This window comes from Poromitra crassiceps (genome assembly GCF_964638095.1).
Source record: "Poromitra crassiceps genome assembly, chromosome: 28".
NCBI lineage: Eukaryota > Metazoa > Chordata > Actinopteri > Beryciformes > Melamphaidae > Poromitra > Poromitra crassiceps.
The window spans coordinates 2,766,194-2,792,233 of NC_139651.1; the positions used below are offsets into that span (position 1 = coordinate 2,766,194).

General features: G+C 46.0%; 1 protein-coding gene across 1 annotated transcript; it reads right to left on the reverse strand.

The window, feature by feature from the left end:
- Window positions 1–3,568: 3,568 nt before the first annotated feature.
- On the reverse strand, window positions 3,569–19,616 carry LOC310799838 (vitamin K-dependent protein S-like; the record flags this gene model as incomplete). The annotated part of the gene is made up of 11 exons (XM_083662446.1): window positions 3,569–4,465; window positions 7,948–8,176; window positions 8,380–8,516; window positions 10,463–10,631; window positions 11,519–11,683; window positions 11,882–12,068; window positions 12,665–12,905; window positions 15,704–15,832; window positions 17,373–17,489; window positions 18,148–18,241; window positions 19,602–19,616. 11 exons carry the CDS (start codon window positions 19,614–19,616, stop codon window positions 4,287–4,289), a joined length of 1,662 nt encoding a protein of 553 aa, XP_083518572.1. The 3' UTR covers window positions 3,569–4,286.
- Window positions 19,617–26,040: the final 6,424 nt, after the last annotated feature.

Below are 26,040 nucleotides of genomic sequence, written 5' to 3' on the forward strand. Positions count from 1 at the left end.
TGCGCGGGTCCTCTATCCACTGGGAGGTCGGCTCCAATGGCTTCACGCGATACACACGTTATCAATCACAATAAAACTGTGCCTACCTCAGACACAGTGTTGTTATCCAACCTTCTGGGGCCATGGTACTCCAGGATATTCCGTAGTTTCCAATAGCGAGCCCTTATTCACATGCCGGAGGCGATGCTCAAAATTGTAAACTGCAGTACACCACCAAACCACTGAGCGCCGATCGATACATCTGGTGCTGTGGAGCAGTTGAAACCCAAAATGACACAGCCGAAGAAGGCTGTGTCTGAGCTAAAAAAACCTTTGTCGAGAGATAAACTATGATCAAAGCAGTCATTCTTCTACATTCTCTGGTTGTGTTTACTCCTTGTAAATTAAGTAGCCTAATGGTGAAGTTGAACAATTCATCACTTTGGTGCGGAGGGGGGGTCAAGGACCCCCCCCCCCCCCCCGGTGGTCCCAGGGACCCCCCACGTTGAGACTATCAAAATTGTGCCTTTTACTGCAGTCTCATAAACAAGCGTTGCTGGGATTTTTATTTTATTTTCCTCATTGGGTTTCACTGAATCAACTGGAAAAAGATCAACCTCTGCTCAACGTGTATCAACATCACACTGATATTCAATATCTCACCTCTCCCTTCACAGCAGTTCATTTTAAACACGCACATTCCTTTCACAAGTCCTCTTCCTTTCTGTTTTGATTCCACAAAAATGCCTCTTGTATAACTTTTAATCTCCCCAGTTCAGCCCACATCCTCCTTTTAACCGTTTTGGTTTCTTTTCCAGTGTATTTCTCTATTTCTCCCAACTCTGTGTCAATTACATTTGAGCAAACTGTGTTTCAACACTGCCAGTTCCTGGTATACAAACTAGTTAACTATGAGCAAGATCATCTGAATCTGTAACAAGCTTGGAGCAATTGCACCCCAATAGGATATTATTGTGTAGTGAATTCATATCAATCATACTGCGAGAGTGATTGTGAATATTGTCTTTATTTTTTAAATGTGTTATTATGGTAGGCTATGTAATCGTTGCGTGAAGTAGAGGATGCATCAGAAGCATCCACAGAAGCACTATAGCGAAAGCCATCTGATATATTCCCAAATAATCTTTAATAATGTTAGTAGTTCAAGTCTTAAAAGAAGCACAAACCTTTAAGACTATGGCGCCACTCCCTCTATGGCCCCTTTTCCCATGTTTTCTGTAATTCAGATCAACCTCCTGCCTTGAGCTACAACACAGAGAATGAGAGGTTTGTGGACTCAAGAAGATTCAAGAAAACTTTATTGTCCATTAACTCATTCACTGCCAATATCTGACTGGCATTTTTGGCACAGGCCAAGTATTTCCATAATGTTTGGTCATCTTTCAAGACCCACAGTAAATTCTGTACTAGGACTACAGTGATGTCCAATACCTCGAAATGAAGATCTAAGTCTCTACTTTCACCCCCAAAGTTAGCTTTTAGCATGTTCTGTACTCTACTTATAACCCTTTTTATACACCCCATGTTCACCAAAAAAGCCTGTCTGGGAAGAGAAAAGGGAGAAAAAAGCATTTTTGTAAAAGGGCACAATCTCAGGCATAACTCACTCTCAATTCTTTTATTTTGAACTGTATTGACATCAGACATGTAAATATTATTCGTTAGGACACAAATGACCAAAAAATAATAATATATATATATATATATATACACACATGAAGTGCTTTTTTTTTACATTCAACAATACAGTTTACTCGGTGTGAGTGTGCAGACAGACAGACAGACAGACAGACACACCGACAGACAGACAGACAGACAGACAGACAGACAGACACACACACACACACACACACACACACACACACACACACACACACACACACACACACACACACACACACACACACACACACACACACACACGATCCCCCTTTTAGATTTCTAACCCAACATAGGATAAGCAATAACCACGCCCTGTGGCGCTGGGATTGGCCAGGAGCAACACTGGAGGGCGAGCAGCCCAGCGATTTCATGAATCAACTGAAGAGCTCTTGAGAAGGACAGCGGGCTGCTGTGAGTGCCTTCTGCCCGCTGCTGCCTAGCTGTTCCTGTGTTTATTTTGATTTGTTCTGGTACACCGTCCTCGTCCATGTCTCCCTGTCATATCTATGATCGTTCCCGTTTTCCCCTCGGCTATTCAACACGTCCTCACCGCCCTCGCAAACTGATCGATCATTTCCTCATTCCTCCGATGATCAAACACATCTCTTGATTACTTTCTCCCGTTTTCTCCTGGCTGGCACAGAGGAAGGCGACTCCAGCTCGGCGTTTCAATGTTTCTCCTGTCTGCACAAGGAAGCGTTACCCGTTCTCTGCATTTCCTCTTGCATCAATTTCAAAACAACAGCTGCGGTATGTGTTTGATCGCGTGCTGTCGGCTACCCTTTGAAGGCAGGGACCTGTGTCTGTGTGACAGGCTGGGCAAGTGTTTGCTGCAGGCGCTGCACCAATAAAAACAAAAACACGTCAAACACGTCCTTGGCGGGGAAGGCCATTGCTGATAACACGTCAAAGACGTCATTGGCGGTGAATGAGTTAATGCAGACAATAATGGAAATTTGTCTTTCACTGGTGCATAGCTCACTTTAGATACAATGCATAAATGATAAGAAAATAAGTTTGTTTTGTCTGTCTGTCTGAACTTTTTGATCAAAATAGATCAGGTCAGTTATTGAGTGTTAAAGTGTGGACCAGTGACATCACTGGTCCACACTAACTCAAATTAATAACTCATTAACTCAAATCAACTCTCAATAACTGTCAAACTATTCATCATTCATCTAGTTTGACAGTTATTGAGTTGATTTGAGTTAATGAGTTATTAATTTGAGTTAGTGTGGACCAGTGTCCACACTTTAACACTCAATAACTGTCAAATTAAATGACAGACTTCAAAACCGTTTACAGTTTTCTGATATACTACTGATGTTCTAATGATACAAAGCTGGTTGAAAATGGGCGGAGTGTTCCTTTAAAGGTTAACAAGTGGTCCTAAGGCAAAATAACAACATATTTCTGGGAGAGTTGTAGACTACCACTTGCCTCCTCCGATACATGTGCACATGCATCGCCAGCTGCTTCTTTTCACCTGACAGCGAGGCGTGTCACTGTCACTGGCAAGACGTGGCGCGTGGGAGGATCACACTATTCTCCCCAGTTCCCCTCCCCCGCGAACAGGCACCCCGATCGACCAGAGGAGGCGCTAGTGCAGCGACCAGGACGCATACCCTTAATGCGGCTTCCCACCCGCAGACGCGTCCGATTGTGCGCCTGCATGGACGTCCGACCAAGCCAGAGGTAACACGGGGGGCTCGAACCCGCGACCCTCGTGTTGCTAGGCAGGGAATCTACTGCTGCGCTACCTGGATGCCCAATAATACAACATATTTCATTCAAGGATGAAATTCAACAGTAGTCCATTTCAAAGATTAAAATACTTTTATTAAAAACTTTCATTTCATTCAAACAAACATAAAAACACTTCACCAAACCAATTGGACAACTGCATTTAAGTTATATATTACTGTTTAGAGGGCTTGTTTTTCTATATTCTGAATAGAGCCAGAGGACATTGGGAGGACCATGAAGATAAGCACAGAAACGGAAAAAGTAGAACCTCATCGGTCTGAGAAAGAGGAACGCTAGAGAGGTAGACGAAGTCACGAGAATGAAAGAGATCACAGATTTGACGACTGGGAGAAAAAAAGATGTAGGTGGTCTCGCAAAGCCTGGTCAGCACAGCAGTGACCATTTGTTTATTTTTCTACACAAACATAACTCACCATATGTTGTGTGCTACAGAGCTCAGCTCTTTCTGAACAGTTTCTAGCAAATAATATACTGTAATTTCATTGTAACAAACTGCTACAACTACGTCATCCGGCTTGTGGCAGGCTCACCGGCAGCCAGCGTTCACCATGGCTCACTAGAGAAATGGAATGAAAGTGCTTCCCAGGATGGGAACAATTGTTAGGTAATTGTGGATGAAAGGAGTAAGCTAAAAAATAATAAACCCATCAGTATAGAGAAAGTGGACAAAAATGACTACCGTATTTCAGTCTGTCACTATCTCCCCCTTGCTGTCACGTCTTTCCTGTCTTCTCCCTCCCCTCCTCATCTCTCTTTCCAAAAAAAAAAAAATCTAAAGAGGATCCCAAGACGAGGACGCTGTGAGATGCCACCTATTGTTAGATCTTGTGGATATATGGATCTGGGTGTAACGGAGGTCACTTTCTGTGTGTGTCAGGCTGAGTGTCGGGGGCAGTGAGCGGAGGACAGGAATGGGACTTAATACTGTTGTGTTTGCTGAGAGCCTCGTCAAAGTCTAGCTGCTGCCCGCTGATGGAGACGTCCATGCAGCCGTGGTAGAAGGCCGTCACGGGGGTGGCAGGTAATGGGACCTCATCTGAAAGAGAGAGAGAGAAAGAGTGAGAGAGAGAAAGAGTGAGAGAGAGACAGAGAGAGTGAGTGAGTGAGTAGAACTAACCTCGTGTCACCACAGGCTCTCTCTCAAAGGAGAGAGAGAGCCTGGTGCCCATTACTGACAGGGCACGATCATCCAGCCTAAGATCTCCCCCCAGTGGTGTGTCCGCTGTGTGCCACAGTCATTTCGTTCCCCCATAGAAAATGAACAAATAACAAAGAAATATCTTGCGTCTCTGCATCGCATCTTTTTTTTTTACCGTTTTGATCGGTGTGTCAGCTGCCGAAGTCATGACACTATTGGTCTCGCTGGCCAGCCTCCTCTCCCTTCCGTCCGAGGAGTCTGTCGCCACAGGTCTCCATAACTGGGATAAACCCTCCCCTGCTCTACTCTGCTCTCCCATTGGAGGCGTCGGTTTCAGACGCTGCCGGATTTCCGCTCCCCGCTTAACTCATTGAGTGCCATGGACGTCTTTCGACGTCCAATTAAATAGTGACGTAGAGTGCCACGGACGTCTTTCGACGTCCAATGCGTTTTTTGACGGTGGGACGTCGATCAAAGCCTTCCGCATCTCCTGTACAACTATTATAGCTATTGGAGGTCTATAACCTATTTTACAGAACCCTTAGGTGGCGACAGTGCTCTCCAGGTTAACAGAAAGGCAGAGAAAAACAGAGAATAAGTCGTTGGGCAAACGGAAATCGCATCGCATCCGTATGCATCGATATGCATGAAGCGTTTTAACGTTAGATGTGCCTGCAGCAGCAGCAGCCAACCTGCTCCCACAATTGAGCTCCTTCATGTCCGCTGCAACAGCCTATTCGCATGATCAGCCGTGGAGTTGTTTTTATTCTCAACTGGAAGCATAGGAGCCGGTGACAAACACACGCGGAAGCTGTAAAAAAGCTGGATGTCGCGACGCGCACCCTTCACAGTGCAGAGCAAACTCAGCAGAGAGCCACCTCCCATAAGGAGGAGTGTGCAGTTGAGAGGGGGGGGGGGGGGGCACGCAGAGCAGCACACACACAACACCCAGACAGACCCAGGCAGCAGGACAGGGTTGGCAAACGCAAGCCAGAGTCAGTGATGTGTTTGAAATGTTTAATTTCACAAAAGGGCCATTATCTCAGCTTCTAGAAAAAAAAGGCTCTTTTTTGTTAAATCAAGCTATCTTCTCCGGCTGATAACTAAAGAACGGAAAATGATATCAATAAACCTGTTTTTGCTGATGATAGAAAAGAGTCTCATCGTTCTTTTTGCGTGTTCATTGTTTACATAGTAATATCACACAATATTCTGTGGGCCTCGAGAAATCACTGAAAAAAGCTCTGAAACTCTGGCACTGGGAGCGTCCGTTCTCCAAAAGTGGCTGGCACTCAATGAGTTAAGAAGCTCTGTCATTGGCTCCGACCATGTCAATCAGAGCGGCTTCCGCTCCCTCCTCCCTGTGTGTTGCTGTAAATAGTCCCCTGCCGCCTCAGGGAAAACAACAACGCTAACTAGCTAGCAAGCTAACGGCAGAAACCTACACGCTAGCTCGTTGCTACACGCTGAAAACGGCAAGTTGGATTGTTTGAAACTATTTTCCAATGGCACTGCCACTAAGCGCAGGCCCGGCGCTAGGGGCGGGCCTGACCGGGCCGGGCCCCCCCATTCAACAAACTGGCCCCCCCATTCCAAAAAAAAAAATTTTTTTTTTTTTTTTTTTTTTTGCTAAACGTTTTTCCGTTTTTCTGTTTTAAAGTTTAACATGGAATCTGGCTGTCATTAGGCATTGATTAACTGAATGCTATTGCTAACTGTTACTTTGAACATCCATTTGCAATGATTCTGGCTGGATATTAACTATTGTAAATTTGTCACAATGAATGCAATTTGTGCACAATGTGTAAATACACTTAATATTAATTGTTTAGGCCTAATTATTTGTAAAGTCACAACACATTAGAGATGTGTGTAGTTCTTCACAGATTTAGCCTCTTCATTTTGCTCTCAAATGCACCAGGTTGACGAATTTTACTTTAAAATGTACAAAATCTTCTTCCGGGGGAGAATCCCCCCGGACCCCCCTTGGGTAGCTTGGCCCCCCCAAGCTAGTGGCAGGCCCCCTCTGTAACTTGGGTCTGGAGCCGGGCCTGACTAAGCGACGCCCATCGCAATCCCACTATGGAGACCTGCGGCGCCAGACTCCTCGGACGGAAGGGAGAGGAGGCTGGCCAGCGAGACTATGACACTATAGGACGAATCAGCGTGACATCACAATCCCCGCAAGTCCCCCGGAAATGTGGAACCCCGCAGCAGTTATGCTAGTATGAGTTGTGCCAAACAAACGTCAATATCTCAAAAACTTCACATCGCTTATATTTTTCTCATTCTAAATGAGAGCAGAAGTAGCTCAAGAGTTTGATGTATAATATATGCATGTCATGTTAAAGTTGTGTGAACTGTCGCCGTTTTTAAAATGTAAACAGCACAGCCGGCTAGAGTCAGACACTCAAGCCCAGGCTCTATAGGGTCCCCTTTGCCGTTTCCACCCAGTTTTGTTTACAAAAATGCTGATCGACTGAGCCCTCGTATTTGGTTTTAGTTAGGTTGGGGAGAAACAGAAGAGAGGGTGAAACAGTAGAACAAGGAAAGAGAAATAGTTAAAAAAATCACGTACTTTGTCATTACAGTCTTCAGTCAGTATAAATATCACAATTTGGTAAGCAAACTTAATGCATCACTCGGTCTCGGAAGTTATCTGCGACAGCGACTAGCAGGCTTGCTGTGTCGAGAGAGGAACTTTAGTGTTTAAACCAAGGAGGGAGACTGCTTTGTGACCGCAGGACTAACACAACCCGGTAGATGTTTGTTTGTGGCATGTTTCGTCTGTTTGTCCTGTCTCATATCCACGAGGCACCTGCACACGGGAGGAGCTTCAGCACGAGCTGTCCAGGTGACCAGACGTCCGTCATGCAGAACACACACCCACCACAGTGAGGCACAGGTGAGCCACATACAGTAGCAGCAGGTGAGGGCTTGGCCTGTATGAGTATATAACATATGCCGGTTGCCATCTAAATGGTAACATTAACTCATTGATTCATTCATTCCAAGTGTTCACGGCTGGATTAGCTTGGATGTTAAAGGAGCTTTACGTGAGCTTATGGAGCTTAGCTTCGAAAAAATAATGTTACCCTAGACAACGAGATTGAAACTAGTGAGCCAGAATAGTGAGATTATTAGGCTAAAAATACATCAAGCTAAACCCCCTCTGTGACAAAATATGTCTCATTGCAGAGTGAGCGTCATTATGTTGAAAAACACAAGCTTTGGCTGCTTTTTGGGTAAATTTTAGAGTATCAAGAGACACGTAGCTAGTCTACAGTGAAGCCATGGATGAGATTTTGGTCATCGATCAGTATGATGGAAAGTGATGGGGAAAATAGATCCGAAATGTCCGGAGTTACGCTTCAACCAACCTGGTATCCCGCCAATATAGGTGCTGACGGGCTTCTGCATGGTGGTGTTGAGGCGGTCCAGCGCCTCCTGCAGGGCATCGAGCGCTATGTAGTCAACCGTGGAGGAGTTGGCTGAGATGCGGATTTCTGTGGGAGTGACGGTCAGCTCCACCGCCAGACGGTCGGGGTAACACAGCATCAGTGACGTCAGGGTCGCCACGCAGACGCCATCCAAGAACACCTGCAAGTTCTGGAGGAGTGATGGCGATGAGGACGCAGGGTTAGTGTGTGTGTGTGTGTGTGTGCGTGTGTGTGTGTGTGTGTGCGTGCGTGCGTGTGTGTGTGCGTGTGAGTTACTGAATTTCCCCCTACTAGGCGATCAATAAAGTATTACAGTATCTTATCTTATCTTGTGTAACTATCTATCGCCGACAAAAGCGCGAATGAACTCACCGCATCTTCCTCTCCCTGCGTGACCACAGAGACCGACAGAGGGACCGTCTTGTTGTGGACAAGAGCGAAGAGGACACCTGTGCTGCTGGATGGACGAATGTTTAACCTCACGTCCACTTTCCAGCTCCCAGACTCACCTGGATACACACACACACACACACACACACACACACACACAGTAGATGCGTTGCACTGCCCAGAATAGCCAGAAAACATGACTTTGAGTATTGGCATTTAGCCATGGGGGGGGGGGGGGGGGTGAAAGGAGACACGCACACAAGCACAGTCACTGTCATTCTGTGGGAAACACTTCAAACTGCTCAGTGACGCTGTGCAACGCAAATAATACAATAGAGAGGCAAAGTGGAACGTCTACTTCCTGCTTCAGCACTGTACCAGAGATTTTCATCCGCCATTTATTTTCCCATATACATTTCGTAAAATGCTTATAAAATAGTTGTACTTCGTCGAACAAAACGGTTCAGCTAACGCTATAATCGGGAGAGACCATAGAACATTTCACTTGGACCAAAACTTAAAAAAAACAACATCGAAAAGATATTTTCTTTAAACCCGCATTTTCTTTTAACATTTTGGTCCCAGTGAAATGTTATGCGATCTCTCCTGTTTCTAAATATATCTGAACTGTTTGGTTTGAACCAGTAAAACTATTTTTATACGCATTTTACGAAATGTGGATGGGAAAATAAATGGCGGATGAAAATCTCTGGTACAGTGTTGAAGCAGGAAGTAGGCGGGCACTTTGCCTCTCTATACATTGGAATGGTTCATGAAGTTGGCCTGAGTTTGATCACACCCAGACCTTTTCTAGTTCATGACATTACGTCTTATCTCCAGGATCAGTTGAGACGAGACGGCATGATGATGATTCACAGCTATAAGGTTCTGCTTCTGAAATGTATTCAAGCTGGCGTAAATCATACCGCTGAAAAATACCCGTCAGACTGTCGTAATCCAGCAGTGTGCTTGTGAAATAACACATCTGCTACAAGAACACATCATCTCTGCCAAATTGATCCAGATCATTATGTCAGAATGATGAGATCATTCATCAGACTTTGAGATATTTTCTCAGAATTACAGTGATCTTTTCTCAGAAATGTGAGCTAATTATGACAAAAGCAATTTCTTGGAATTCGGAGGAAAGATGACCCCTGGACTTATGCAACCCTTAAAAAAAAAATGAAAATGAAAATTAAAATGCATGGTCATCCATTTAAAATAAGGCTGAAAAGTTTAAATTGTGTCGCTAATGTCGTCACCTCACACCAGTGATATGGAATATGGACAGGCCCGCTCCAACCCATTACGCAGAGTACGCAGACTGCGTAGGGCATCACGTGACTGAGGGCACCAAAAAAAAAAAAAAAAAAATTTTTTTTTTTTTTTTTTTTTTTGGTGCCCTCAGTCAGGCCACTCACTGAACAGCAGGCCAGGCGCCGCCTACTGGTTTACTAGTGGTTTTATTACTTTATTCAGGGTGCATCTCATTGTAAAATTGGGCTTCAAACGGCCCAAATTGGGCTTCAAGCGGCCCAAATCTGGCTTCAACCGGCCCAAATCTGGCTTCAACTGGCCCAAATCTGGCTTCAACTGGCCCAAATCGGGCTTCAGACGGTCCAAATCTGGCTTCAAACAGCCCAAATCTGGCTTCAAACGGCCCAAATTGGGCTTCAAACAGCCCAAATTTTTCGCCGCCACCCTTCGGACGCTGGCACGCACGTCGGCCTGTATCGGCCTGGCCTGCTTGGTATCTAATGCCCGGCCTGAATTATGATCCCAGTCCGCCCCTGCTTGCATGTACAGTTTAACAATCACTTGTTTGCTGACATGTACAGTAATTCTAACAATTGTTTGTTTCCCACATGTAATGAAATGTGAGATACACTAGTATCGTTCATAATTAATGATTTTGCAGTCTTTCGTTTGACAGTTATTGAAAGTTTTACGGGGGGGGGGGGGGGGGCACCACAGAACAATTACGCTTAGGGCACCCAAATGGCCAGGATCGGCCCTGAATATGGAACCATATCGTGGAGAGTTGATATCTTACACGACTCACTGTAGTTGATGTTGAAGTGTGCCAGTCCTGCCCCAGTGAAGTACGAGCCTCGCTCCACGTACACAAAGCAGTGTTTACTCTCTTTCTCCTGGATCACCTCCTTCACCCCAGAAGCCCCCTGGTTCATCAGGTTCCAGCCCCGGATACAGCCATCCAGCCGAGGGTTAATCTATAACACACACACACGCACAGGCACGCGCACGCACACGCACATGCACACACACACACACACACACACACGCACACGCACACGCACACGCACACGCACACACACACACACACACACACACACACACACAGACAGACAACACCAGTAGGGCTTTATCATCTTGACTGCATCTTTACTATACTCCACATTCATGCTACTCTGTTACTAAAATAAAAGTATACTATATAAAAAGTATATACTATACTAAAAGTTTGAGCCTTTGAGCTCTGGGAGGCGCTATAGAGTCCCTCTGGCAACCAAAAATGTATTTAAGAAGTCCTTCATCCCAAGCGCCATTAGTATCCTTAACTCCACAAAGTGACCAACAAGACTTAAACCACAGACATTAACTGTTCTTAATGTGTGATGTAACTCTGTCTATGCTTGTTTATACCCTTGTCTCACTAATTGCCTTCTGGCCTCTTGTGTTGTTGTTTTTTGTGTTTGGTGATTTTTGTGTTTGGTGAGCCAAAGACAATTTTCCACCTCGGTGGACGATAAAGTTATATTCAATTATGACCCCTTCTCAAATTGCCATGACAACATTTTTATGAAACTGAATTAAGAAGTAACAATCAACTACGCGAACTTTAAGCATCAGTTTGTTTTTCCACTTAAAAAAGGAACCCAAATTAAATTCTAATTTCATTACATTTATAACCTTCTCCAGGCCTGGAAAACAATTTTAAAACCCCAGGCTTTCCAGGAATGTGGGAACCCTGTAAAGTAATTCTGAAACAGTTATCACATATAATACATAATTCAATTGTAAATTATGGCTAAACATAATTAAATTCAATCATGACTGAGTGGTTGCTATAGATCTGCCTTTGGGACGGCCTGCTTACAGGCTTGATGACGTTGTCTGTGCGGTTTGGCAGACCGGCGATGTAGACCTTGGTCTCCAGCTTGCCGTTGACAGCGGTGAAGAGACTCTCGGGGCTGTTGATGCTCATTATGGCCTTCTTGCTGATCTTCACACTGATGCTGTTGTCCAGCTCGTCCACAGAGATCTACATGAGACACAACACAGTACTATGTACTTTTACCTAAGGGTTATAATCCACAACTCAAAGATAACATCCGTTTACTTTGACCTTTTCTCTTAAAATTGCACTCAAAACGAGGATCAAAATAGTTGTCGATTGATTTTCTGTCGATCGACTAATCGATGAATCGTTGCAGCTCTGGTACAGACAGCTCTTCCTTACCACGTGCCACTGTCCGTCATTGATGGCTTTGCCTCCGCTGGTAACCTTGGAGGTGTGCTGGTTCTTGAACTGGACTTCGATGCGACCGCCCCTGAGCCCCAACATGAACCACGAGTCGTGGGAAGACTCGGCGTACAGAACCACTCCCTCCGGGTCAAAAGTGCGGAAGTCAAACTCTGCAGCGAACCTAACAGCCAAAAGGGGGACAGCGAAGTGCGTTTGCAGAGTCATCTAGCCAGGATGCATTAAAGGAACACTCCGCCCATTTTCAACGAGCTTGGTATCATTAGAACATCAGTAGTATATCAGAAAACTGTAAACTGTTTTGAAGTCTGTCATTTAATTTGACAGTTATTGAGTGTTAAAGTGTGGACCAGTGACATCACTGGTCCACACTAACTCAAATTAATAACTCATTAACTCAAATCAACTCTCAAACTGTAAACGGTTTTGAAGTCATTCATCTAGTTTGACAGTTATTGAGAGTTGATTTGAGTTCATGAGTTATTAATTTGAGTTAGTGTGGACCAGTGATGTCACTGGTCCACACTTTAACAGTCAATAACTGTCAAATTAAATGACAGACTTCAAAAGTTTACAGTTTTCTGATATACTACTGATGTTCTAATGATACAAAGCTGGTTGAAAATGGGCAGAGTGTTCCTTTAAGAAACTACTTTTTCAATGTGTGTGTGTGTGTGTGTGTGTGTGTGTGTGTGTGTGTGTGTGTGTGCGTGTGTGTGTGTGTGTGTGTGTGTGTGTGTGTGTGTGTGAGACCCTCACTTTGTGTTCTCCGGCAATCGGAAGCGCAGGTAAATGACGGGGAGACCGGCGAACTGCTCCCCCAGGTACAGCATCTCGGGGTGCTTGTAGTCGTACAGCGCCACACACTCGGGGATCTTCTCGCAGTAGCGCTCGTCCTCCGCCAGGCGGAGCCCCTGCCGGCCGTCGCAGTGGCACGTGTAGCTGCCCGCTGTGTTGATGCACGTGCCGTCACACACACTCAGCGCGCACTCGTCCACATCTGTGACGACAGTGACACCAAGAGGAAAATGTGTGATCTTTGATTTCGATTTCTATCATGCTAGTCTTATTTAATGGGAGATGTAAGCAAGGTTGGGGGGCCATTCATGAATTGACAGTTAAACATCAACAATCAAATTCATTCAATAATGTATGCATTACAATTACATGCGTTATAGTGGAGCAGATTAAATGCACATTTAATGTAAAATCGCTCACAAGTGTAAAGAAGCATCAAAATTGGCACAAATACTCCTTGGGGATTGTTATTTTGATAAAAACCTATTAGCCATGCAAAAATCTAGATTTTTCCAATATGGCCGCCATTTCCATCCGAAAATCTTGACCGTCCTCTGTACATACCGCCCACCCACCCAGCCTCCACTTAGCATCACTACTGAGTGAGATGACATCACTGAGGCCCACTCATTAGCATCACAACTGTCTGATGACATCACATCAGATCTCTAGGCCCACCCCCCACCTTAGCCATCACAACTGTCTGATGACGTCACTGAGGCTCACCCACCCACCCACACCATACGCCGAAGTAACGCTCAACCTAAACTCAACCTACGCTGAACCCACAAGTTTCATTTAGGCGTCCTTGTTAACAGCCGAGTGGGAGCAGGCAGGTCTATCACTGACTTATGATGACATCATAACATTATGACATCATGACATGACATCATAAGATTATGACATCATAGGATTATTACATCAACATTAACTGATGGCGTCACTCACTGATGACATCACAATTGCTTGAGGGACATCAATGATGACATCACTCACTGATGGCATCACAATCGCTCGAGTGACATCACTGATTACATCACAATTGCTCGAGTGACATCACTGCTGACGTCACAATTGCTCGAGTGACATCATTGATGACATCACAACTGCGCAAATATCTTACGTAGCAGAGCTGTTTGAGAAGCATCAATTATTGTTTATTTATTTATTTACTCATAGCATAAGGATTCCTCCTGGCTAATAGGAGGATTTGTGTCAATTTTGGTGCTTCTTTCCAGATGTGAATGATTTGTCTTTAATCTGCTCCACTATATGCATCAAATAGCACCTAAAAGGTACTGTTTAACAAAACAAAAAACTGTATTTCACTAAATTAAATTCAACTGCCTGAAAATTCTGTTCAATTCCAATCCTTTCTTTTTTTAATTCCAATTCCTCCGTTGAACTGAAATTGGTAAATTCATTCATGAATTGACCCCAAACTTAAATGTAGGATGATCTGTATACTATCCAAGGGATTCCACCAAGCATAACTGGCTCACTGTACTCAGTTCTGTGACCTATAGACCAAATCAGCGGGATGTTTACATTTACTTCCGGGTACCCCTGGGTCCACACATTATAATGGCGGTGAACGGCACAAACTGACGTGTTGAAGACAAAAACAGACAAAGAAGACAAAAATGGTTCGTCCGTGTTGTGTTGTTGTTTAATATCATTCATAACAACCCTTTCACTAACGTTAGTGGAGACCAGACTAGCTAATTTACCTGTTGGACCAGACCAGAGTAGACTTGACGCTAAATTAAATTAACGTGGCGTCAGTAGCTCTGTTTGTAACGTTAACGTAACCTCGCGTCACCAGGCTCTTCTACGTTAACGAGTCTGCAAAACAGCGAGTTTGACAGACAAACAAATGTTATTAGCTAGCTAACACTACATAAAACAAACACAGAAGAAAGGCTAGATACGTCGGACAAGCATGTTTACCAACCGTTTAACCATTTAAATTGAAAGTAGTCGGCCGAAAACAACGAGAGGGTTTGACAGCATTTATTTGACAACACGCACATTTAAACCTGCCGCCTTCCCCAAGTGGTACCCGGAAGTAAATTTGTTTACATGGTGACGTCACGGTGATTTGGTCTATAGCAGTGATTCCCAACCTGTGGGCCGCGGCCCCCTGGTGGGCCGCGAAGGTATTGCAAGTGGGCCGCCAAATCATTTCCAAAAAAGTATGATTAAAAAAAAAAAAAATTTTTTTAAAGATTTTGAAAAATCATACTTGAAAAAGTATGATTTTTGTTTCTTTGATGTTATTGCTTTTGCTTGAATTGAAGTTTCATCTTTACATCATCTTTATATTGGGGTTGTGTTTATTTGTAACCCTATCGATTTAATGGGCTTTCTTCTGATATTTGGATTTTGTTTGGATCTGATATTGGATGTCAAATTGTTATGAGAATGCATTTTTCCATTGTTGAAGGATACCGTTATTTATTAATCATTTGTTAATTAGCCTGTTACAGACAGCCCCTTGCTTGTCATTTCTGACATCTGTGTGGTGCTGATGGACAGCTCCTTGAATGATTGGTGTGTGTGTGTGTGTGTGTGTGTGTGTGTGTGTGTGTGTGTGTGTGTGTGTGTGTCTGTGTGTCTGTGTGTGTGTGTGTGTGTGTGTGTGTGTGTGCGTGTGTGTGTGTATGTGTGTGTGTGTGTGTGGACAGCTCCTTGAAAACTGTAATACTGAAGGTGTTGCAACATGTTACAGGTGCTGTGTTAGTGACTGTGGAGCTTCCAACATGTTTCTCCTGTATTCAGTTCAGTCCTTTATGTTCAATTTTCAATAAAAAAGTGCTCTGAGAACGCATTATATGGCCTTTGTATTTATGGGGTCGGAGGTGGGCCGCGAACATTTTTGAGACATAAAAGTGGGCCCTGAGTTGGAAAAGGTTGGGAACCACTGGTCTATAGAGATGATGTGACTCCATGGTGCTCCTTGTGGCGAGAAAGCGACAGTACAGTACTCTCAAGTCTCACCATTGCACATTCTGGATGTGAAGTTATATTTGAATCCCGGGGGACACTGGCACTCGTACATGCCGGGGGTGTTGACACACTTAGCCGGCTCTTCACAGATACTGGGGTACATCAGACACTCGTTGATGTCTGGAAACAGGAAACAGAGAGTGACAATGACTAACTATGTTGAGGAGGTCTTGCAGTATGAATTAGCAGACAGCAGATACATCCAAAAATAAAACAAAATAGCAAATAAACTATCAAACCGAATGCCACTAAAACACTAAGACATGTGATTAAAATGACATTCCAAGTCCCCACAACCCATCAACCAGAATCTGAGAACAAATTTGTCAAGCTGACTCACTCCATGTTTGTACTTAACAAACATTGAACTTCCCGCAAAAGTAGGACAGATAGAAAAATGTGCAACTGAGACACGAGAATAATACAAATGATAAGCAGGTGTTAACAGCCCAGGGGTCCCCGGAGGGGGTGATGGTGTATTTACAGCAACATGGATGAAGCATATTTCCCAGAGGTTCATGAACCCGGGGCTTTCAAATTCAATTACATAAGAGTTCAGCTTAGGTCAACGATCTTCCCCCGTTAGAAATAACAAATCGCTTTGCAGATGAGGAAGAGAACAGCTGGGAGAGCAGAGCTTTTGCTCTGAAGTGCATAGGGTTCCACCAGGATATATGCATAAATAATAAGAAAAAAAAAGAAAAAAAAAAGAGGGTAGACTAATACCTGTCTAGAAATATGTTTGTTCAGCTGCTAAGCAACACGCTATAGGAGCTGCGTTTTCCCCACAGGCGTAGATTTAAGCAATATAGCATGAGAGCAAGTGTGTTGTGGAGAATATATCCCGCTGATAAGCTGTTATAACAGGGATAACAGCTTATCAGCGGGATATATTCCACAACACCACGCAGCTCGAGTGCTATATTGCTTTTATAAAACGGTTTCCAAGTATAATAATATAATAATAATAATACTATAAGTCCGACTGGCATGGTTTTTCTTTAAGAGTCAGTTGAAACACTACTGTAAGGCGGGACCTCTAGCAAGAAGATAGACGTGCGTCGTTCTGGAGACTGAAGTCGACATTGGCCAATCCTGGCGCTTGCTGAGAAGCTGAGAGCTTTTTGCAAAGCCCGACACCAGAGCCGTATGCCGACACCAAGTAACGTTACGTCTTATTTAGAAATGCGGGGTTAAGAGTGAGGGCGCGCGAGAGAGGGGTTAAGACATTAGCCCGCGTCTATTCTTGTACAAAACATAATTTTCTGCGAAGTATTAGTAAAGTTATAAGCGAAGATCGATTCACAAGGATCTGACAGCTGTCTCCGTCATTTGTTTTTTTTTAAACCAAAGGCTTTTAGTAAGAGAGTTGCCATGGCAACCAATAACCGAGTCCAATTATTGGACTCGGTTATTGGATTTATACAATGGCTGTGAACCAATCAGATTGCTTGATTTGAGAGAGCCGTTTTATAATGCAGCGTAACTAAAACAGCTGGTTGCCTCTATAGTACTGTATACATGCAGCATAAACCAGATTCTGCAACTCCTTTCTGTCAGTGAAAATCAATTCACCCTTAAATGATTAATAAGTGTTGCACTGTTTCCAACATTAGCACAGTTAAAGAGATTGGAAGTGAACTGAAGTGGGTCGTCTTACCGATGCAGGTGATTCTGTCATTGATGAAGTAGCCGTCTTCACACTCGCAGCGGAAACTGCCGGGGGAGTTGTGACACCTTTGGTTGCATCCTGCCGAACCTGAACACTCGTCGATGTCTGCCGAGTCAACGAGTCGTCGCACAGTATGAACAGACAGCCAGCGACATCATCTCCAAAAGCTGATATCATGTTTCAAATTGAATAGCTGAGGCCATTTACACCTGGCGTTAACATGTGTTTTCTGTGATCAGATTGCAATCAGATTGTGTTTGGGTTTGTGTGTCGGATTGCAATCTGATCAGCCAAACCACCTCCGGAGGTGGTCAGGGATGCATTGTGTGTACACATTGAACACAAGTGTAAATGCAATGTGTTCTCTCAATCTGGATACAGCAACGTTATGCGGATTGAGAGGACAACCATTTCTGCAATCTGATTGCAATCAGATTGCAGAAAAATGCATGTTAACGCCAGGTGTAAATGGCCTCATAGATGATATGAAGACAGTTTGATAAATTGTGACACAATTATGCAAGGAAATATTTAAAATATCTGACAAAAGATATGAAACATTTCAAGGAATATTCATTCTTTCAAAGTTTCAGTGTTTTTGCATCGTCCTTAGATCAAAATGGCTTTAAGATCATGAAAAACAGTTGAATCAGGTGTGTCCATAGGTTTGACTGGTAGAATCACCCAGCCCTACATGATGACATAAAGCAACAGAGACAGAAAGTCCAGTCTCACATCTTCAGTCTTCATCAGCACCACTCACCATCCTCGCAGCGCTGCCCGGCCCAGCCAGGCTTACACACACAGGTGAAGGCCGCCTGGCCGTCCACACAGCGCTCAGAACGCTCAGAACCCTCCTTGTAGCATGGAAACGGCAAGCACTGGTTACTGATCCCTGCCACGTGCACACACACACACACACACACACACACACACACATACACACACACACACACACACACATAGTCACACGCACGCACACACACACACACACACACACACACACACACACACACACACACACAGATTTCTAAAGTCCTGACAAAACATTTTGTGTAAGATTGTTCCACTAAATTCTGTTTCGTGAATTTGCATTGAATATTCCACAGTGAGTACACTCTATTACGCATGGAGAGAATGACAGCATATTGCATGCCTCGCGCAAACAGCCATTGTGAGACGGGAATCTGATTGGTTTTGATTGACGTAATGGCCAGCATTGCCTGGCCACGCCTGTGAATAATTCTGGTAGTTAAGACTGCCAAAATCCCGTTTGCGCAGGCATTTGGGGCGCAGATGATTTTGGCATGGCTCTAATTTGCATCTGCGACAGTTGTCGTGAACGTTTCCGCATGCCCGCCGAGAATTTCATCCCCAACATATTTCGAGGCTTTTTTAACTTAGAAATCAGGGAGGTCACGTCTACCAGACAATTATATCACTTTTAAACAGTTACATTTCTGTATAAATCATTACAATATATACTCCATGAGGTGGGGATGCTGCCGGCGCAGGGGTGCAAAACTCGGCACAACACCTGGCGGACGGCGCAAGGCGGACTGCTATCTACCCTGCCTTTAAGGCACGCGCAAACAGGTGCGCAAGCGCTATTGGGGATAGCGCCTGTCGGAAGATTACAGCCAGCAACATCAAGTAGAAAAGCTGATATAATGTTTCAAATTGAATAGCTGAGGCCATTTACACCTGGCGTTAACATGTGTTTTCTGTGATCAGATTGCAATCAGATTGTGTTTGGGTTTGTGTGTCGGATTGCAATCTGATCAGCCAAACCACCTCCGGAGGTGGTCAGGGATGCATTGTGTGTACACATTGAACACAAGTGTAAATGCAATGTGTTCTCTCAATCTGGATACAGCAACGTTATGCGGATTGAGAGAACAACCATTTCTGCAATCAGATTGCAATCAGATTGCAGAAAAATGCATGTTAACGCCAGGTGTAAATGGCCTCATAATAGATGATATGAAGACAGTTTGATAAATTGTGACACAATTATGCAAGGAAATATTTAAAATATAACATTTCAAGGAATATTCATTCTTTCAAAGTTTCAGTGTTTTTGCATCGTCCTTAGATCAAAATGGCTTTAAGATCATGAAAAACAGTTGAATCAGGTGTGTCCATAGGTTTGACTGGTAGAATCACCCAGCCCTACATGATGACATAAAGCAACAGAGACAGAAAGTCCAGTCTCACATCTTCAGTCTTCATCAGCACCACTCACCATCCTCGCAGCGCTGCCCGGCCCAGCCAGGCTTACACACACAGGTGAAGGCCGCCTGGCCGTCCACACAGCGCTCAGAACCCTCCTTGTAGCATGGAAACGGCAAGCACTGGTTACTGATCCCTGCCACGTGCACACACACACACACACACACACACACACACACACACACACACACACACACATACACACACACACACACATACACACACACACACACATAGTCACACGCACGCACACACACACACACACACACACACACACACAGATTTCTAAAGTCCTGACAAAACATTTTGTGTAAGATTGTTCCACTAAATTCTGTTTCGTGAATTTGCATTGAATATTCCACAGTGAGTACACTCTATTACGCATGGAGAGAATTACAGCATATTGCATGCCTCGCGCAAACAGCCATTGCGAGACGGGAATCTGATTGGTTTTGATTGACGTAATGGCCAGCATTGCCTGGCCACGCCTGTGAATAATTCTGGTAGTTAAGACTGCCAAAATCCCGTTTGCGCAGGCATTTGGGGCGCAGATGATTTTGGCATGGCTCTAATTTGCATCTGCGACAGTTGTCGTGAACGTTTCCGCATGCCCGCCGAGAATTTCATCCCCAACATATTTCGAGGCTTTTTTAACTTAGAAATCAGGGAGGTCACGTCTACCAGACAATTATATCACTTTTAAACAGTTACATTTCTGTATAAATCATTACAATATATACTCCCGTGAGGTGGGGATGCTGCCGGCGCTGGGGTGCAAAACTCGGCACAACACCTGGCGGACGGCGCAAGGGGGACTGCTATCTACCCTGCCTTAAGGCACGCGCAAACAGGTGCGCAAGCGCTATTGGGGATAGCGCCTGTCGGAAGATAGGGCCCCAAATCTATTGTGTGATAGTGTCACAACACCACTGGGAAGGATACGGTCCTGAGGAAAGAAGTTGGGTCCCTCGTCGGCACATCCTGGACTCGAACCTGGTCCGTGGATTCCACAGGAGGCACCCGGACAAGCCTGGTGGTCCGCCTGGAGGCGCCCCTTAGAAGGGGGGGTACTGTCACAACACCATTCTGCTGCTCCCACCTGAACCTACAAACCTGCTTCTCATCACCAATCAGCACTCCTGCCAGCAATCAGCACTCATCTCACCCACTATAAGAACCATCCTCAGTCATCAGTCTTCGCTGGAACATTGCCATTTCACGGTTTGTGATCCTGACTCCAGCCAGTATTAGTCAGAGTTGTTGCGAAAAGCCTATTTTGGATTCCTTTTTGATCTGCTGCCTGTCTGCCTGTTAGCCTGACGTCTTTTCCCTTGTGTGTCCTCAGGATCATCAACCTGCGGACTTGCCACCCAGAGCTCAACCTGAACATTTAAAAAAATAAATACTTTGTAATTTTTTCCTCACCTGGTTGTCCGTCTGCTTTTGGGTTCGACCCTATCTCATGACAGAATGTTCCAGCCCTCACGAACCCAGCGGACACTACCACCATGGACCTGGACTCAAGCTGCCAGGCCGTAGCCAACCAGGAATCTGTCCTCAGCCAGCACAGCCAGGTTTTGCAGCAAGTGACCGATGTCCTCCGTGAGCTCACCACCAAGGTATCCGAAATCCAAACCCAGCTCAGGGCCTCTCCTGCTCCTGCCACTCCAGCGCCGCTGCCTGCCGTTCCTCCCACTCCGACTAAGGAACCATGGGTTCCTCCTCCGGACGAGTATGATGGGGATTTTGGACTTTGTCGTTCTTTTTTGATGCAGTGTGGAATTGTTTTTGATCAGCAGCCCCAGTCTTACCCCACAGATAAAGCCAAGATTGCCTATATCATTGGCCTTCTCCGGGGTAGTGCTCTGGCTTGGGCTACAGCGGTTTGGGAGACGGGGGCCACTACCTCATCCTACACTGCCTTCACTAATGCCTTCCGCCAAGTGTTTGATCATCCCGTCCGAGGAAATGATGCATCTAGGAGATTGTTCTCCCTCCGCCAAGGCTCCCGCAGTGTTGCAGAGTACACTGTTGAGTTCCGTACCCTGTCAGCAGAGAGTGGATGGATCGGTGAGTCCCTCCAAGCCGGGTTTTCCAACGGGCTATGCGAGTCCATCAAAGATGAATTAGTGTCTTACCCCGAGCCTGGAAGTTTGGAGGAACTAATTAATCTGGCCATTCGTGTAGACAACCGTCTCCGTGAGCGAAGGAGAGAGAGAACACGCCGTCTTCCAGGTAAATTTCCTCGCCTCCTGTCCTCGCCGGGCATCAACCTAGCAGGCTCGTCGGGAAAGGGGAGGATCCTGGCGAGCCACACTGTTTGCCCTCTGTCTCCTCGTCCTCGCACCCAACTGCATGCAACCATCACAGTTAAAGGTCAGTCCACTGAATTTCTAGCCTTGATTGACTCTGGAGCAGATGAAAGTTTTTTGGATTCTATTGTTGTTAAGCAATTAGGTCTGGCCACTGTGACTCTGGATCAGCCTCTGGAGGCCAACGCCTTGGATGGACGTCTCCTTTCCAGGATAACTTCCAAGACTGAGCCCGTGGGCCTATTGCTATCTGGAAACCATCAGGAGGAGATTAGTTTTTTTGTTATTGATTCGCCTTATGTTCCCATTATACTGGGTCATCCCTGGCTCATAAAACATAGTCCCCACATTGATTGGGCGTCTGCAAAGATTTCAAGTTGGAGTCTTTTTTGTCATAATGTGTGCCTCCAGTCTGCTCGGCCTCAGTCTGTTCCCAGTCAGGTGTCCACCCCAGAGACCCTGGACCTGTCTCTGGTGCCTTCCGAGTACCACGAGCTCAAAGCAGTTTTCAGTAAGGAGCAAGCCCTCTCTCTTCCTCCTCATCGCCGGGTATGACTGCCCCATAGACATGCTGCCGGGAGCACCCCTCCCTAGCAGCCGGCTTTATCACATCTCCAAGCCAGAGCGGGAGGTCATGGAGAGGTACATCAAGGACTCCCTGGCTGCAGGTCTCATCCGGCCGTCATCTTCACCTCTTGGTGCAGGTTTCTTTTTTGTAGCCAAGAAGGATGGGTCTCTCCGCCCGTGCATAGACTTTAAGGGTCTCAATAATATCACGGTCAAGAATAAGTATTCCCTGCCTCTCATGCACTCTGCCTTTGATTTTCTCCAGGGGGCCACAGTGTTCACCAAACTCGATCTCCGCAATGCTTACCATTTGCCATTTGGTCCGGATCAGAGAAGGAGATGAATGGAAGACGGCCTTCAACACCCCCCTGGGGCATTTTGAGTACCTGGTAATGCCATTTGGCCTGACCAATGCCCCCGCCGTCTTCCAGAGCATGGTAAACGACGTCCTCCGGGACATGATGAATCGTTTTGTTTTTGTTTATCTGGATGATATCTTGATTTTTTCTAAGAATCTCTCTGAGCATGTGCTGCACGTCCGCCAAGTCCTCCAAAGGCTCCTGGAGAATCGCCTTTTTGTGAAGGCAGAGAAGTGTGACTTCCATGCGTCCTCAGTGATATACCTGGGCTACATCGTGGCCGATAACCAGGTAAAAATGGACCCAGCCAAGGTGAGCACGGTCCTAGAATGGCCAAAGCCCATCAGCCGTAAGCAGCTCCAAAGATTCCTTGGTTTTGGTAACTTCTACAGACGGTTTATTCGTAACTATAGCCGTGAATCAGCCCCTTTAAATGCTCTGACTTCCACCTCCAGACGGTTCCAGTGGACACCTGCCGCAGAGGCAGCTTTTGACGACCTCAAACACCGCTTCACCACTGCTCCCATCCTGATTCAGGCTGACCCGACCAGGCAGTTTGTCGTGGAAGTGGACGCTTCAGAAGTGGGACTAGGGGCAGTCCTCTCTCAGCGGTCCCCGGAAGATGGTAAGCTGCACCCATGTGCCTTCCTGTCTCATCGTCTCTCCCCAGCCGAGAGAAACTACGACGTGGGAAATCGTGAGCTCTTGGCAGTGAAGTGGGCACTGGAAGAGTGGCGGCACTGGCTGGAGGGGGCTGATCTTCCGTTTATCGTGTGGACCGACCATAAAAACCTGGAGTATATTCAGTCAGCGAAGCGACTCAACTCGCGCCAAGCCAGGTGGGCACTCTTTTTTGGTCGTTTCAACTTTACTCTGACTTACAGACCCGGATCCAAGAACACCAAGGCCGACGCACTCTCTCGGCTGTATGAAAAGGAGACTGACTCCAGCCCACCTGACACCATTATTCCTCCTTCCTGGGTGATCGCTGCCGCCGCCGTCACCTGGAACATAGAGGAGGAGGTCAGAGAAGCACAACGGACTCAGCCGGACCCAGGTAACGGTCCCCCAGGCCGCTTGTTTGTACCTGACGCTGTCGTATCCCGTGTGTTACAGTGGGCTCACTCCACCAGACTCACATGTCATCCTGGCATAACCCGAACCCAAGCCTTCCTCCGTAGGCGGTTCTGGTGGTCTTCCTTGAAGGAGGACACTAGGTCTTTTGTTTTGGCCTGTCCGGTGTGTGCCCAGAACAAGTCCTCCACTCAGCCCAGTGTGGGGTTGCTGCGTCCTCTGCCGGTTCCTCGCCGTCCCTGGTCACACCTGTCTTTGGATTTTGTCTCCGGTCTACCTGCCTCTGACGGTAATACAGTCATACTCACTGTCGTTGACCGGTTCAGTAAATTTGTGCATTTTGTTCCCCTGTCTAAACTGCCCTCAGCTCAAGAAACGGCGGAGGTACTAATCAGGGAGGTTTTCCGGGTCCATGGCATTCCCCGTGATATAGTGTCGGACCGAGGGCCCCAGTTCACTTCGGCGGTCTGGAAGGCATTCTGCTCCGCCATCGGTGCCACCATCAGCCTATCATCCTCAAACCAATGGTCAGTCAGAGAGGGCAAACCAGGACCTGGAGACTGCCCTCCGCTGTCTCGTCTCCGCCAACCCGTCCTCGTGGTCCTCCCAACTTCCCTGGGTGGAATACGCCCATAACACCCTGCCATCGTCAGCTACCGGTATGTCAGCCTTTGAATGCCTTTATGGCTATCAGCCGCCCCTTTTTCCTTCTCAGGAAGAGGAGATCCTGGTGCCATCGGTCCAAGCCCATGTCCGTCGGTGCCGGAGGACCTGGCGACGAGCACGTGCGGCTCTACTCAAAGCCTCTGGTCGTTACCAACGGGCGGCTGATCGCCACCGTACCCCTGCTCCTAACTACTCGGCCGGTGACAAGGTATGGCTTTCTACCAAGGATCTGCCATTGAAGTCTGATGCTAAAAAACTGTCTCCCAGATTTATTGGTCCCTTTTCCATCATCAAAAAGTCATTAACCCATCAGTGGTTCGTCTGAAACTGCCCCGTACTCTCCGGGTCCATCCTTCCTTCCATGTGTCTCGCCTCAAACCTGTCTCTACCAGCAATCTAGTTCCTCCAGCTCCGCCACCCCCACCACCTCGAATGATCGATGACCATCCTGCGTACTCTGTCAGTCGTCTCCTGGACTCTCGCCGCCGTGGTCGCGGTATTCAATACCTGGTTGACTGGGAAGGATACGGTCCTGAGGAAAGAAGTTGGGTCCCTCGTCAGCACATCCTGGACTCGAACCTGGTCCGTGGATTCCACAGGAGGCACCCGGACAAGCCTCGTGGTCCGCCTGGAGGCGCCCCTTAGAAGGGGGGGTACTGTCACAACACCATTCTGCTGCTCCCACCTGAACCTACAAACCTGCTTCTCATCACCAATCAGCACTCCTGCCAGCAATCAGCACTCATCTCACCCACTATAAGAACCATCCTCAGTCATCAGTCTTCGCTGGAACATTGCCATTTCACGGTTTGTGATCCTGACTCCAGCCAGTATTAGTCAGAGTTGTTGCGAAAAGCCTATTTTGGATTCCTTTTTGATCTGCTGCCTGTCTGCCTGTTAGCCTGACGTCTTTTCCCTTGTGTGTCCTCAGGATCATCAACCTGCGGACTTGCCACCCAGAGCTCAACCTGAACATTTAAAAAAATTAATACTTTGTAATTTTTTCCCTTACCTGGTTGTCCGTCTGCTTTTGGGTTCGACCCTATCTCATGACAGATAGAGGAAGTGAATGCCTTACAGTGGACCACAACGCCTATGAGGGCAGCCAGTAGGAGAAGACACATCAGCAGCAGAGACACTGTAGTCGGCCTGCAGGTCTTCATCATGGGCTGGATAACAACACCTGTAAGAACAAGACAGGCCAGGTAGAGGTTAGATTCTCTGCCCGAACCTGAGACCCGAATTTCCCCTCTATTCCTCGGGCTTGGGTCAGATATAATAAAATGTTTATATTTGGTGTGATCATCAGAAGCTTATAACAGTGTAACCTTTAAACCTTATGTAGTCATACTGAATAGATAACATGGATATTGTTTAGAGATAAACAGCCAATTTTATAAGAAAAAAAGAGAACATGTATGTATGGAATCAAGTCGGCTTTGTTTT